Below are 14400 nucleotides of genomic sequence, written 5' to 3'. Positions count from 1 at the left end.
AAGCTTGGAATCACAATAGTATCACTTTAGAGGTGCTGAGGTTACTCTGGGAGCTGTTTCTTGCCCAAACAGCTAAGCTGTCTACCATCAGTCTGCTTCTGGGGTAAATAGGATACTGGCTACTGTCCCAAACTCAAGCAGTACAAACAAATAAGGAAAGGAGTTTTAAAAGGAAGTACAAACAAACTTAAAAGGAAGTACAAACAAACAAGGAAGGGAATTTTACTTTATATTTGTGAAGTAAAATAAGACCTTGCCTGGCTGGAGAGCTCCAGGGCAGCACTGAGCCCCTGAACTTGCTGGGGACACTTTTCCTTTCCCAAGAGGTTGCATTTGCCTTTGAACTTTCAGCCATACAGAAGAAAAAAAAAAAAGGCTGAGTTGAAATGTCAGCATCATCTTGGATTCAAATCAATCAGCTTGATGCATGATTGCAACGGCTAAACCACTTCACCCCTGCACTGCCCTCATCCATATGTTCTTTATATCAGCAGTCAGCAGACTGGGTGGCTCAGTGCATTCATTTCCTGTCCTAGGCTTGGGCTCCACTTTAAACAAAACAAAAGCCCCCTGAAACTGGAAAATAAAAGTTAGTATCTAGTGACAGTTATATTCACCAGACTGGTTTGCATCAAATCTTTTTCTCCATCCAAGGAAGTTGCAAGAAACCCTTTGGGAAGGCCTGGTACAACTGGTGATTTTTGACTATCCACTCAATGAGCAGGTCGCAGTTCTACAAAACCAGTAAAGGAGCTGGAGATCTTTCAAATACTGATGTGCCTTGGACTGAGTAGAAGGCAAGGAAAGGAAGGGGAGAAAGCCCCAGGCAGTGTCAGCTTGAAAAAGGAAACAGGTTGGAACCAGGTTCATTTACTACAGTAAATTAATGGCCCACTGAGATCAGAATCTCCATCCACCCCTCCAGACAATGCTGCTCTTTATCAGCTTCAATGCAGGAGTTAGATTCCCAGGATAATTTAAATCTAAAAATGCTGCTTTCAGTGTTGATGTAGGTACCTGTCAGCTGGTGACAATTAAGTGGTTACTGCTCAAGCTAAACTTAACAGCTGAGGATGGAAACACCAGTGATTGAATTGCATTTAACAGCTTGCTCTAGCAGAGGGGAGCTTTCCCACTGAAGGTGTTACAGCAAGGCAGTGTCATCAGGAGTCTGTCATCCTTTGGGGCTAGACATCCACACTCAACTGCTGCTTTTGCTAAAGAAAAGCTGACCTGCCATTTGGGAGATCACAAATTATGATATCAGAAATAGCTGCAGCCTCTAAATAGCTTCAAATTCTTTGATTTCTTTCCTTGGCTCACCCTCTCTGTCCTGTTCTCTCTCTTTAAAAGGGCAAGGAAGGCTTGATGTAAGGGCAGCTAGTAAAAATAATCTGTCCTTCAGATATGCTACAGTGGTTTCCCCCAAAGACACTGCTCCAGAACAGCACAAAAAAGGACCAAATATTAACTCTGCTCACTGGGGGTTAAAGAAGGAATCAACAGATCTTATAGACAGATTTATATCATCAGGATGCAAAGACCACCATCAGCCATGCCCATGCACACACAACTCCCAGAACTCTTCTGTGTGCTTAATCAATCCATTATCTGCTGGCTTAATCCATCCTGCTGAGGAAAACACAACCTTGTTCCAAGAGCCATTGGGAAAGGAAGTGTTTCCCTCCAGTCTCTGGAACCAGGAGATGTTGCAGTGGGAACTCAAAGCCACTGCAGCTGCCATTCCTTTGGCAACAGTGGCTGTCAGAGAATGGGAGGATTTGCAACACAGCAAGAAAACAAGTTAGAAACAGTGCAGGTCCAGGCTGCCTCCAGTCATACCTACCTCACATCAACTTCTAAAGCACCAGCTGCAAACACAAGTGAAATGAAATATTGAGGAGAAGTCTAACTACCAAAGAAAGATGAAAGCATTTTGAGGTTCTGCCCTGCTCATTCACTGTGGCTTCATCACTGCACTGTTTTTGTTTTGCTTCACTTTAGTTTTCTGTTTCCTTTTGTCTGCTGTTTCCAGGAAGAACTCACACAGATAAGCATCCCACCCTCGCAGAGGAACCAAATTTCCAGTAGGGGAGAGCACACAAAGGAAAGAATACAAAAGACCTCATATCAGGTTGCCAAAATCCCTAAAACAGCCTCTTTTTAGCCATTTTTACTTTCATTTCCAAGTGACACTAACATTAGGAATCAACATAATGAGTAAGTAAATATTTCTATTTTAAAATGGACAGCTTGAAGGGCCATCTAGACCACTAGCACCAGTATTTACACTAAAAGCTAAGTGGCAGAACCCTGCTGCACCAAAAAGGGGTCTTTTTTTATTTTCCTCTCATTCAAGGATATGGGACTGTCAGTAGCACCAGATGTTTTAAGGAGAGGGGAAAAAAAGGTAAAAGGAATCTCACACATGAAACTAAGGGCTTACTACTGGCTTTCTTCTCACACTCCATCGACCATATCCAAGCCCAAAAGAACAGTTCCACCTTGAAAAGTAACTGTATAAAATTGTCACCTCGTTCCACAGACCTGCTCCTGTGAGATCGCTGCCGGCTTTCTCCAACAAGCTTATGTTGGTTTTTTATTTCCACTGAACTCTGCTGAGACAGATCTGGCACTGCAGAAGGGAGCTGGAATCTCTCCTTTGCACCAGCAGCACCAGGAAGCTGTAATAACTCACACCTGGCCAAACCTGCAGGCTTGAACGGGCTGCACACAGGGCACACCTGAGGGGCTCCTCAGGCCACCAGGTGCATCCTCACCCAGCTACACTGGAAGTGACAGCTCTGCCACCATCCTCAGCTCCCCTTTCCCTGCAGGCACAGCTAAATACTCAAGCTGCACACAGCAGCTTCTCTCTCAGGCTCATTTCTTTTAGCCTTATATTAAAATGTAAAGCTGTCTCCTGCAGACTGCAACTTTGGGTAGCTTTGCCACTTTGTCAGACTTCTGTGGAGCTTCTGTTTGCTCAGCAGCCTGGAACCAGCTGCTGTCTGCAGCCATCACTCTTTGGGACTGTAATGAGACAAGTTCCTAGTCAGAGATTTGCCTGAATTGTGTGATTGGTGTTAAGATATCATAACACAAAGAAAACAAGTACAAACAGCAGACTCAGAGATGTTGGACACCCCCCAATGACCCTTCAGCAGCCAGAAATAGGCTGTGTTGACCTGATGCAAATGAACAGAAAACTCCAGGCTTAGTTTCTCCTATTCATAAGCTCTGATCTCACAAGTCAGGTTCAGCAGATGCCTTGATGCCTAAACCTGAAACTTGTTGGAGAAGCAGGACTTGTTTCAAACCTCCAGAAGTAGAAAATGTTAGGAAGGAAAATGTAAAACATGCCCTATTGTGATAAAAAAAGGAAAATACTTTTTCCTCCTGCTCTGGAAAGAGTTCTGTGTTTTCCTCTGTGCTGAGAGAACTGTGTTTTCACATGCACTGAGCAATATGAATGTTGCACCAGTAAGTCAAGGAGCAGATAGAAAGGGGAACCAAAGGTATTGATTGAAAGTTCTCTGTGAGCACACATTATTTATGTCCAGACCTTACAGGCATAAAACATTCAGAAGCAGCGAGGAGCCAGCTTTTAATGGACACAGCAACTGATGGTCATAACAGGGACAGGGAGAAGATAACACATGAAAAGGAGAAAGCACATTTTCTGAATACAACAGAGATGCCAAGCGTGAACACATCTCTAAACAGGTCATCCCTGATTCCCTTTTCTTTATTTGTTTCCCCCTCCCTGTTCAGGCCTGTTTGCAGACCACCTTTCAGAGTTCATGTGTGACATTCAGGTAACAGTGGGGAGTGATGGGAACAGGCGATTTGTTCCTGTGTTTAAGAGGTGTAGAGCATATTAAGGAACAAACCCCAGTCCATCCTTGCTGCTCCATAAGGACAGAGGGATTGCTGGATAACTCACCCTCCTCACAGTTGCTCCCCGTGAAGCCAGGACAGCACCTCCACTCCAGCGTGGTCACAGTTCTGTAGGACATTTTGTATGTGGGCCTGATGAGAGTCCTGTAACTAACACAAACAAGGAGTCAGCAGAATACAGTGACCCAGCTACACAAAAAGGAGTCACACAAAATATCAGCAAGGATTTATTAGAGCATGGATCTGATTCAATAGCTTTTATTTTCCTCCTTAAGCCCTCATGCTCCACTGGTTCTTCCCCACACCTCTCCTCCCACAGGTACCCCCAGCAGCTTTGTGGAGATCTCACCACTACAAAGCCCTGCAAGTAGGAGATGACTTGTTTCCCACGTTCTCCCTTCATGTGGACTTCTGGGACATTGAACAGAGGCTGGCAATAGCCTTTCCTCACTCAGCAGTAATAGTTTCTCACCTTCCAGGTGCCTTCCCTTTCCCCACCACTCAGACCTGGGATGTACCAACACATCAACATGACATCTACATCAGAGACCTTCATGGAGCCTTTTTCCCAGCTATCTGCCCTGTGCCTCAATTTGCCCCCACCTGAAATAGGGTCACATAGTTCTGCAGAAGCACAGCCAAGGTTCTGCAGGCCAGGTTTGTGAGCTCTGTGAGCAGCACAGCATCCCCAGGGTCCAAATTACAGCACGAGCACTGCTATGCCCCTCTGGGAACTGCAGGGTGACCTGCAGACACAGCAGGGCTGTGCGAGGCACCAGTGATTCTGAAGTCGACACAAAACAGTTACATAAGTGACAACTTTTCCTTTAAAACAGCAGCTCGTCAAAGCTGGCAACTCAGAGTTTTCCCAGTATACAGCCAAACAAGTCACTGCTGCTATTCATGAAGCTAAAAGCAAACACAGAAGTTGTACTCTACAAGCTCCCCTCGAAATTCCTACCCTTATTTAACAGCCAAAAGAATTTGGCACGAAGGGAAAGTCTGAAGCTTTGGGATTACAGTATTGCAGGCTGCAGTTTATGCTTGTCTGTCCAAGCCAGGCAGACACAAGCCCTGAGCACCCTGTCCCTGTGGAAGAGGCTCCTCCTGCTGAGAGCCAGCAGGAGACAGAACACTGCCCCCGGCTCAGCTGGGCACAGGAGAAAAACAGAGCTGGAGGTTGCATGAATCTCATCCAAAACTGCTCCAAGGGGAGGCAGGTGTCCACCAGGACAGCAATGCAGTGACTGGTAGCTACTCCAAAGAGCAGTAACAAAGGCTTGCCAGGAGAGGCTGCCCATGTGTGTCTTGGAAAGAAGGAGCAGCTCAGTCGTGGTTAGCAGAGTCTTTGGAAAGCTAATTTCTCAGGAAGCTGTTTGCTGATGATTTGTGCCAGCTGCCAAACACAGAAAATAAGTTCTCCTATAGCCACTGGAGGGGGGGGCTGCACAAGGTTTTTCCTGAGTAGGGGCTGCCTGCTCTGGCAACAGCCTCACCCAGAGACGGGAGAGCAGCGCTGTCTCCTGAGAACATGAGGTCCTCAGCCTTGGAGCTCCCAAAAAGGACACCAGTCACTGCTAATACCCACAGCTGTGATCCAGGCACTTATCTGATATGGGCTGGACAGAGCCAGCTCATCCCACCTATTTCTTTGTTCTTCTGCATGCAGTGGTGTTCAGGAGTCCACAGTCATGTGTGAGTTTGAGGACTTGGAGCTCACTGATGTAGGTAAACCTTTAACACTTTTTCACAAAGAGACTTAAGGCACAAAGACTTTAAATGTCTTGCTGAGGGTCTCTCAGAATAGCTCTGGCAAAGGCCAGGAATTGAACCCAGGTCTCCCAATTCCCAGTCCTGGCGTTGGACTCCAGACACGTTTCCACACGTTAGCCCCAAACCATCAGTCAGAAGTTCATGACTTTGTCACTAACACCACAGCTGGATCTGACCTTCAGATGAAAGTCTCCAGCCTTGTTACCAGTGTCCAGAGCCAGCGTGTCTCCAACCACACCGTGATTTTAAAACTATGTTTCTGCCAACACCAAGATGTTAAAACTCTTTCAAACTTCATTATGAAGTGTGGAGAGTGCCTTGAGCCAGACTGGAATTTTGGCAGCAGTTCTGTGTCGGGGAAGTAGCTCTAGTTTAATCCTCAAATGAGGGAGGACTTCTCAGGGCATGACAAGAGTGGAGCTCAGCTGTCACAGTCTACCACCCACCCTGAATTCCTTGGAAGAGTCCTGAGATGTGTAGCTCTGTTCAGCATTGTGCACTCAGGCATCTGAAGTGGGCCCAGTTTGCAAATCCAGTTTGTTCTGAAGTTGCTCTGTTCTTCATAACATTATTTTTCCTCAATTTTGTGACATGGCACAAGGTCTGCTGTGACCTACGGCATCACATTGTGCAGATTTCTGACTGCTATTCCAGGAGGGGAACAAAGAAAGCACCTTTAGCAAAGCATCACCACCATCTGACACTTGTAGCATTGCAACTGAAGAAGTTGAAAAAAAATATATAAAAAGGAGAGGGAAGGAAGATACCATTAAAGATCAGAAGCCCCTGAATGAAAATGTGTGGAAAATACAAGAGGCAGAAAAAAGGATTGGTAGAAAAATAGCCTTTCCCTTGGATGTCACTCAAGCCACAAACACTGGCACAGAAATCTGCCAAAGCAGAGGGAAGAGGTTTGGAGGAGCCACAACCTTGCACTGCTCTGCTCTTCAGGTGGCCAAAGGATGTGCTCAGCACACACAGCTCCCTTCCAAGCACTTCATGACGAAGCAAACTACCAGGATCTGCCACTCCACTGCAAGAGTCAGGAGTCATTTCCAGAGATTTTGCTGAGGCTTCACAAAAATATCCCAGGGAGTGGGGCAACTCCTAGGGAAGAGCCCAAAAAGTTCAACCAGCAGCCACTGCTGTTCCTAGATCAGAGCCAACACACAAGAGCGGCCTGATCCCTGTAGGATGAGCTACGTGAGCATGTCCATATACAGTTATCATTTGGGAAATAGCATCTTTTGCTTGTGGCTCTAAGTGGCTGCCAAGGACGTGGTAATTTGGGGAAGAAGCATGAGCTAATTGATGAACTGATTTGGGGTACAAAGCTGTAAGTACTGGAGAGGTCAAGACACACCAAGGGATGGCAGCCACAAGTCTCACTCCTCAGCACACAAGGACGTGTCCCCCTTGCTTTCAAGGAAGTGTCACTGAACACAACAGGCAGACATGACACAAGAAAGGGGAAGAGCGTCACATTCCTGGATCAAAGCCTAAAAAATCAGGTCAAAAGAGACAGGCGTGATCTCTGCCATGACCCAAGCAGGACAGCCTGTCACACACAGGAAATACCTTCACCCTTTCTGGATTTCCCCTGCCCTTTGACACTCACAAACAAAGCTGTTTGTGCACAAAGACCACATGAGAAGGAAGGCGTGAAACTCGTTTCCACATCACAAGAGAAGGTTTTGTTCCTCTGATTCATTCAGCCATTGCAGTTTATGCCCAAGGAGACCTCCGTGACCCTCAGAGGCTTCTATTCATTTTCATTCAAGTCCCAGGTTGAAAGTTTCACCATCACTTACTGATGGGCTTCAGGATCACAAGATGAATGAACTTGCCTTTTTGACTGGCAAAGAATCCCAAAACCAAGGAATCCAAGTTCTGTTTTGCCTACTTTTCTCATGGCACTGAAGTCAGGTATCAACCCAGTGGGTCCAACCCCAGACATATAAGTGCTATATTGTCTTCCAGGGACCCTCATCCCCATTACAACAAATGCATCAAAAGGCATTCAGAACAAAACTTGTGGTAGTTCCTCTGACTCTTGGTACCAATGCCCTGATTTACAGACATGCCAAAACCCTGCAACTCCCCACAGAAAACCAGAGTATTCTGAAATCAGATTTCAAATCCATCAGGTTAAGTAACAGTATCTCAAAGCACTTGGACAGAAGGGAGTTCAAGAGCTCAGAGAAGCTATCAAATATATATTTGCTTCCCAACAGCACCACACCTACAGAGACCATCAAAACCATCCTCTCAAAGCCTACCAGACACTGATTACACCAGGCAGCTCCTCTGTGTGACACAGACAAGACAACTTCACCTCAAAAGCACCTTTGCCATAACATTTACACTCATGGGCACAGCAGAGACCATCACTGTGAATCAGACCTGTGCTCTTCTTTCCTGCATCCCCAGCTCTTCCAGCTTCCCTACCACAAATCCAGTAGTTCCCCAGGATAAAACCTAACCAGAGAAGTTTCAAATATGTTCCTGCAGGCACCAGATTAAAAAAAAAAAAACCAACCAACCTGCAGCTGCAGGAGTGTTGGAGCTCATTGTGTCTTCTGCCTGTGCCAGTGGGGAGGAGGAAGGTTCTGTTTAGCTCTGAACATGTCTGGTTCAAACAACTTAGCAAAAGACTAAAGCCAGGAAACAAACTTATCTACCTGCCATGCCCTGCTGTCCACAGCAATACCTGACAGTCTCTGAGTCTCAGGAAAAAAAGCCAAGGACACAGAGACAGATGTTTCTATGCCACCACAGAGCAATCATCAGCTCCTGTCTTTATTAACAATCAGATGTCAGATGCACTGCAGCAGGGAGAAGGAGTGCTCAGAGAATGTCTGGGCAAGATCAAAAGGCCTCAATCAGCAGCCTGAGCACAACCACTGAAACAGGTGACCCTCCACCTGTGCCCAGCCAGCACCACACAGCCATTGTTCAAAGCTGAGAATGCCCCTTTGTGCTACAGCTCTAATCCTGCACAGACAGAGCCTCTGTCTGTCCTGTTTGCAGGAGCACTGTTCATCCTGCATTTCTATCCCATGTGTGCTTTGGAGAGCAGATGCCTTTTTCCAAGCACATTTCTCTCCAAGATGTGGAGTCGTAAGGGAATTAAATACATAAAAGAGTTTATGTGTAACAGGACTTCAAATAGCAATCCTAATACACTGGAATAAGCTCTGGGATTTATTATTCAATTGACTGGAAAGCAAGAAAGAGAGAAGGATTTCCCTGTGGCATTACTAGTTCTGAAACTGAGGGGAAACATCATCTACAGGCCAGTCTCCTGGGTGACAGATCCCCAACTTCTCCTACTGACCCTGTAGCAACAGAGTTTTCAAAAGCACAGAAGACCAAATTGGATGAGCCTGCAGAATTCCTTCTTTGTTATTCCACAAACTAGCTTGTAAAATCCCTCCGGGAGCAGTAATGTGTTCAATTTAAATCAAGAACAAAAAAAAAAAAAAAAGAAAACCCAGCATTCAAAAACACCAAACAATGATCCATGCAAGATGTGTAGCCTGCTTACATTAAATGCACAGAGCATTTGTGATAAGCCAAACCAGCTACAATACTGAAATAAAAAAACAGGCAGTGACAGGCAGCTGGAAAGGGCATCACAGCCCAGATTTGCTGTGTTGCAAGAACACTCTTCCTTCCATCTCTCCCAGCTCTGAGTGAAGTTTAAAGCCAACAGATTAATAACTTAATGTTTGGAGTTCCAGTGACTCTTATCAAAGTAAGAGACCAGGTAAACCAATCCCTGTACAAGCCAGCTGTGAGTTTCCTGGAAAAGTGTCTAAAGGCAGAAAATGCTGTAGAGACAGGAGACTCAAAAGCTAAAGTGAGACAGCTCTGTAGCCATGGGGTACAGCAAAGCATAGCAGTATAAAAACCAGGATAAAAACTCACACAGCCTTGCTGGGAACATTCATTTTCAAGGATGGGACAAGTAGGAGAGGAGCTGGAATATCCCACTACAAATGAAGAGCATTTCCAGAGATGGGGACTTTCAGAGCAACAACAGTTTGAAGCAGAAAGTGTTTGTCTTCTGACTGAATGTAGGTGTCAAATCCTTGCCTGGCCTTCAAGACCACCCTTCTCAGTGAGCCTCGAGGAGTGCAGTGTCCCAAGCAGGGCAGGACTGGGCACCACCCTGCAAGCTGCTGCAGCAAAAGGCTTGCTGAGGAGAAGGGTACAATTTGGATGCCTGGTTTTACTGGGAGCTGTAACTCCCAGCTACAACCATCCAGGCAGTAGAGAACCAGAGACTAGGCTGCCACTGAAACCCCCAGGTAGGGACTTTGTCCCTTCCTTCAGACAGACAAATGGTACATGTGTTTGAAGCAGCCCAGAAGCTTCTGCCAGGCTGCAGGAGAGCTGCCCATGCACCCTGGAGCATGACCTGGAAAGGGCACAGCCTGTGGCACACAGGAGCCAAAGCCTTTGCTGCACAAATGGAGAGAGTTCAAGAACAGATCTGCTGAGGGAAATCCTCCAGCCAACTCCAATGCTTCAGAGCAACTCAGCACCCAAGCTAAATAAAGAGCCTGGGGTGGAGGGCAAGAACAGAGCAGCTCATCCCAGCCCAGCCAAGATGATGACACTCCTGCTAAAGCAGCTCTGCTGCAGCTTCCCAGGAGCAAGTGGATGGACAGCAAGGACATCTCACAGCCAGGGAGAAGGCTGGGATCGCTCAGATCCTCCTCTGACAAAGGCCTGACCCTGAGCTGCAGTTTGTGCAGTAAGGGAAAGAAACCCAACACGAGTGAATGGGAGACAGGAAAGGGATTAAATCCTTGTCTGGCCCCACTGATGTCTGCTCGTAAGCGGAGTCTCTGTAGCAGAGAGCCCCTCTCAGCTGTCACCACGAGTCTGAGAGATGCCTTTTTCCTTGGCTGACGTCCCTTTTGCTAGTGAGCAGCCTGATAAAGGGTGCTGGCAGAATGAAAGCTCTCCCAGATATGGCTGACTCCCTGTAAACAAGGAGATGAAAACTGTTTGTTTCAAATCACAGCTGGGAGAAACACTACAAAGCCAAAATGGTGCCAATGGCTTACTGACATTTTACACTGCTTACAGTCATACAGAACACTCTGCACTTCAATTCAAGCTCAGGCACCACAAATCTCCCTAGAGAAGAATAGGAGAAGGCCAAAAGACACTTGAAATTTACTTTTTTGGCAAAAGAAAAGCAGATATATTTTTATATGACCTATACAACCACAGGGATATAGAGAGCAAAACATTTTTAGCCACTACCAGACCTGGAACAAGCCTGACCTTGCCTGAAGCCAGACTTCCAGAAATCCCAAAAAGAGAGGCTGGTACAGACAAGGTAAGGAGGAAACAGAAACAAGTAGGGCATCCAAGCTGAGTTTTGTGCTCTGTTCATTTTCTGCAGGGATTTTCAGAGACCTGTCAAAGGAAGTTGTATAGCTTGGTGGCTGATAAACGTTTACAAGCCCCTTCAATGCCAGTTCCTTAACAGGAAAGGCACTACACTGCCTTGTGACTTTGGGAACTGCTTTTCTTATTGCTATCCTTTATACACAAGGAGTTTTCATCTGAAAATAGGAGATGGGATTTACCTGAATAAGAAGAGAGATTGGTGTTTCCTAAAAAGACAATGCTCATTTTGGTGAGAGAGGAGGAAAAAGTATTTTTTTTTAAAAAGTAGTTTTAGAACTTCAGCTTGACTCCAAAAAAAAGAAATCCACTTCAAGCCATCCCTATGGGCTGGCAACAAAATAGTGCTAGGCTGCTGTGTGCTCAGAAAACAACACCTCAACTACAGTCTGGCTCAGGGTACAGAACATTGTCTACAGCAGTCACACATGGCAAGATCCATCATTTTCAGCAGCTGTTTTTCATTCTCTTATCAATGTCAGATTGATTGCTGAAAACAACCACTTGAAAAGATGTCTTGGCTGAGGATAACTTATATAACAGCCCATTCAACTCTCAGGATCTCAGAGGATCCACCTTTGTTGTTATTCTTTCTTTGGGCTCTCCCTTTCGGACAGTGGCAGTAGGGGAAATTATCAAGGACCTGTTTCACCCCTGATGCTAAGAGGATGAGTTCCAGCATTTTGTCAGCAGCTTTCTGAGAGGTCCTTGGGAGAGAGGTGCAGGGTCTTTCTCTACTTCATGCAAGAATGTCATACAATGTGTGGCTAGAGGACAGACATTACAGGTATTTCCCTGGAAGGGTTCCATCCTCTCGTCCTGCATTTCCTCCCAACTCAAAGGGAACAGAGCATTGATGTCCTCCTGTCTCTTCTGGAAGGTTTCTCCATGGTGATCATCTTCCAAAAATGCGGCTCCTGTTAGCTGAGCTGCTTTCACCAGCTGAGATCTTGAATATTTAATAACCCCAGCTTCTTTCCATGATATTTTCACACAGAAAGAAAAATTGAGATGTCTGCTGCTGTTCTGCATTGTCTCCAAACAATTGGACTCATCAGGCAAACAAACCAAACTACATTTGAAACTGAAAATGTTCCATGAACAATGTCACAACAGCACACACTATTCCTAAAGTCTCTGGGTTAATGTAAGAATCAATGGCATCAATCAACTGCAGGGGCCCACAAAAAGAATTTTTACTAATAACATGATCAAGTGTTTGGTTCTTATGAAATTCCAGTTGCGTTAACAACAAAAATAAGTAAGATTTTTGGCAAGTTTAGGAGACAAGGTGAAAGCTCACAAGTTTCTAATGACAATTATGTGCCTAAAAAGCCTGGGAAATTAAAAAGCTTCAACAGAAGTTTCACATTGAGAGTGTGAAATATGAAGTGTTTCAACCACAGCCTTGCATAAAGACCAAAGAGACACCAAAGCAGATATATTACAAGTGAAAAAACCGAGACTGACCACTGGCCAAGAGGAAACTGGAGAACCAACAATGGGAACAGCCCATTGATGTGAATTCTAGATGAAGTGTCACAAGAACAGGGAGGTGGGTCTCAACTTGCAGTCACCTTCTGGCCAGGTTACCAACTACAGGAGGACCTCAACCAGTGCCCTGGGGGTGAATTGGTAACAACAGCAATAAAATGATTGAGCTCTGTGAGCTAAGTTATGGCTTGTCTACTTAGGAAATTGTTTTAGAAGCTAGGTGCAAATTTAGAGCACAATGGCTTTTTTGCCCCAATTCCCAGATGGGTGGGCAGCACAGTCCTGCTCTGAGAATGCTTTTCAGAGAAGGCAAGGCACAACAAAGACATTTTACTGAAAGGTGGTAGCTGGGGACAGCTATTTCACACTTTTTTTTTTTCCTTCTTACATGTAGCTTCCAAGACTATAAATGATCAAAAGGCAAAGCTGGCTCAGGGCACATTTTTGACAAGTAGCTGTTTTTAACCTCTGTTTTTTGTCTGAGGAGAGGACATTCATGTCTTTAAAGGGTACTGAAATCCAGGAAGTCTGAAGAAATTCCACCTGAAAGTTACCTGGCACATTACCTTTGTCCCTCATTGCCTATAAGGGATTTGATCACAGCTTTCCTGTGTATGTGATCAATATCACCACTACAGCCCTGAGTATGAGGACTTGATACCAACAGGACAAACAGATCCATCGATGCAGCATCCCTGCTCACCCTGTCCAGTCACACTGAACATTTATCTCCTCTCATGCCTGACCAGCAGCAGCCTCCTGTGTGGAGAAGCACAAACTGGCACTAAAGCCTGAGCTGAACTGTTTCACATAACTTGTCCTAAAACTGGTGTCATTAAATTGAACTGTCTGTCCCCTTCTGTAAATATAAATGATCTTGTCATGTTGTACAGTAGAAGCTGCTTAATAAAAGAAGAACCTTATATTTTAAGCATCTTGTGTAAGATTATATCACTCAAATAAACAGGCATTAGGTAGATGGAGAATGTATATTAAACAGATGGGTTCATGTAAACTGTCCTGTATAAAAGATGTAATACTTTATCCCTCGGTGTGCTTGATTTGTGGGAACCTCCACCTTGCACAGCATGAACAATGTCTCCTTTCTAAATTAGACCCTGTGTTTAGAGAGCTCCTAAAATTGGACACAATGCTGCACTTACCTTCACCTGTGATTACCCTGCAGTTATCACCAGTGGCCTTCTTCGGTCACAGCACCCCAAAGCAGGACATCCCACCTGAGCCTCTGATCTCAGCCCTCTCTGCAGCACTCACCAGCCAACCAAAGAGAAAGGGCAGGAAGATTTGGGCAACATGAGACATGAAGATTTTTACCTCACTAAGTTGGCACAAGGTCCTGGCCACCGGCAGCTCTGATAAACTCTCTGGATGACCGTCTCTGACCCGTTCTGCACCTGGCAGGAGACTGTCCTTGTGACTGTGTAGTGACACCAGTGCCTGCAGAGAGAAAGGACACATTAGGGAGCTCCCCTGAGACAACCAGTGAACCAACACACACCAGACTGCAGGAAAAACAGACCAAGAATCTGGGGGTGGGGTGGTTTCTTCTGTCAGCCATAGCCAGGCTAACTCGCAGTCTTCACTTCTCACCCCACCCTCTCCTTCCAATAGCTACAGAAAGATTCCCAGTTCCTGCCAACCTGAACCACAGATCCAGTAATGCCTCTTGCTTGGTTGTCAGAGGCCAGAATTTTACAGTGCATAATTTAGTTCTGTGACTTATCAGAAACAATAGGACTTGAGAAAAAAAAGAAATGTTCCAAATCTCCTGATAGTCAGCTCCCA

General features: G+C 45.5%; 1 protein-coding gene across 44 annotated transcripts in view; it reads right to left on the bottom strand.

Annotated features, from left to right (window-relative positions):
- COL26A1 (collagen type XXVI alpha 1 chain) overlaps window positions 1-14400 on the bottom strand; it is a 188941-nt gene that overhangs the window by 118492 nt on the left and 56049 nt on the right. For 33 of the 44 annotated variants that reach the window (XR_015278386.1, XM_086859073.1, XM_086859071.1 and 30 more), the window contains 2 exons: window positions 13930-14052; window positions 3947-4050 (listed from right to left, as the gene is read on the bottom strand). Coding sequence is in view for 43 of the 44 variants with exons in the window: in XM_086859073.1 (XP_086715199.1) it covers window positions 3947-4050; window positions 13930-14052 (227 nt within the window). In the remaining variant the exon portion in view is untranslated. The remainder of the gene's footprint in view (window positions 1-3946; window positions 4051-13929; window positions 14053-14400) is intronic. The other 11 variants (XM_086859078.1, XM_086859094.1, XM_086859086.1 and 8 more) reach the window with 1 other exon arrangement.

This window comes from Cyanistes caeruleus, chromosome 21 (genome assembly GCF_971803275.1).
Source record: "Cyanistes caeruleus chromosome 21, bCyaCae1.hap1.1, whole genome shotgun sequence".
Taxonomy (NCBI): Eukaryota; Metazoa; Chordata; class Aves; order Passeriformes; family Paridae; genus Cyanistes; species Cyanistes caeruleus.
This window is presented reverse-complemented; position numbering and strand designations above follow the sequence as displayed.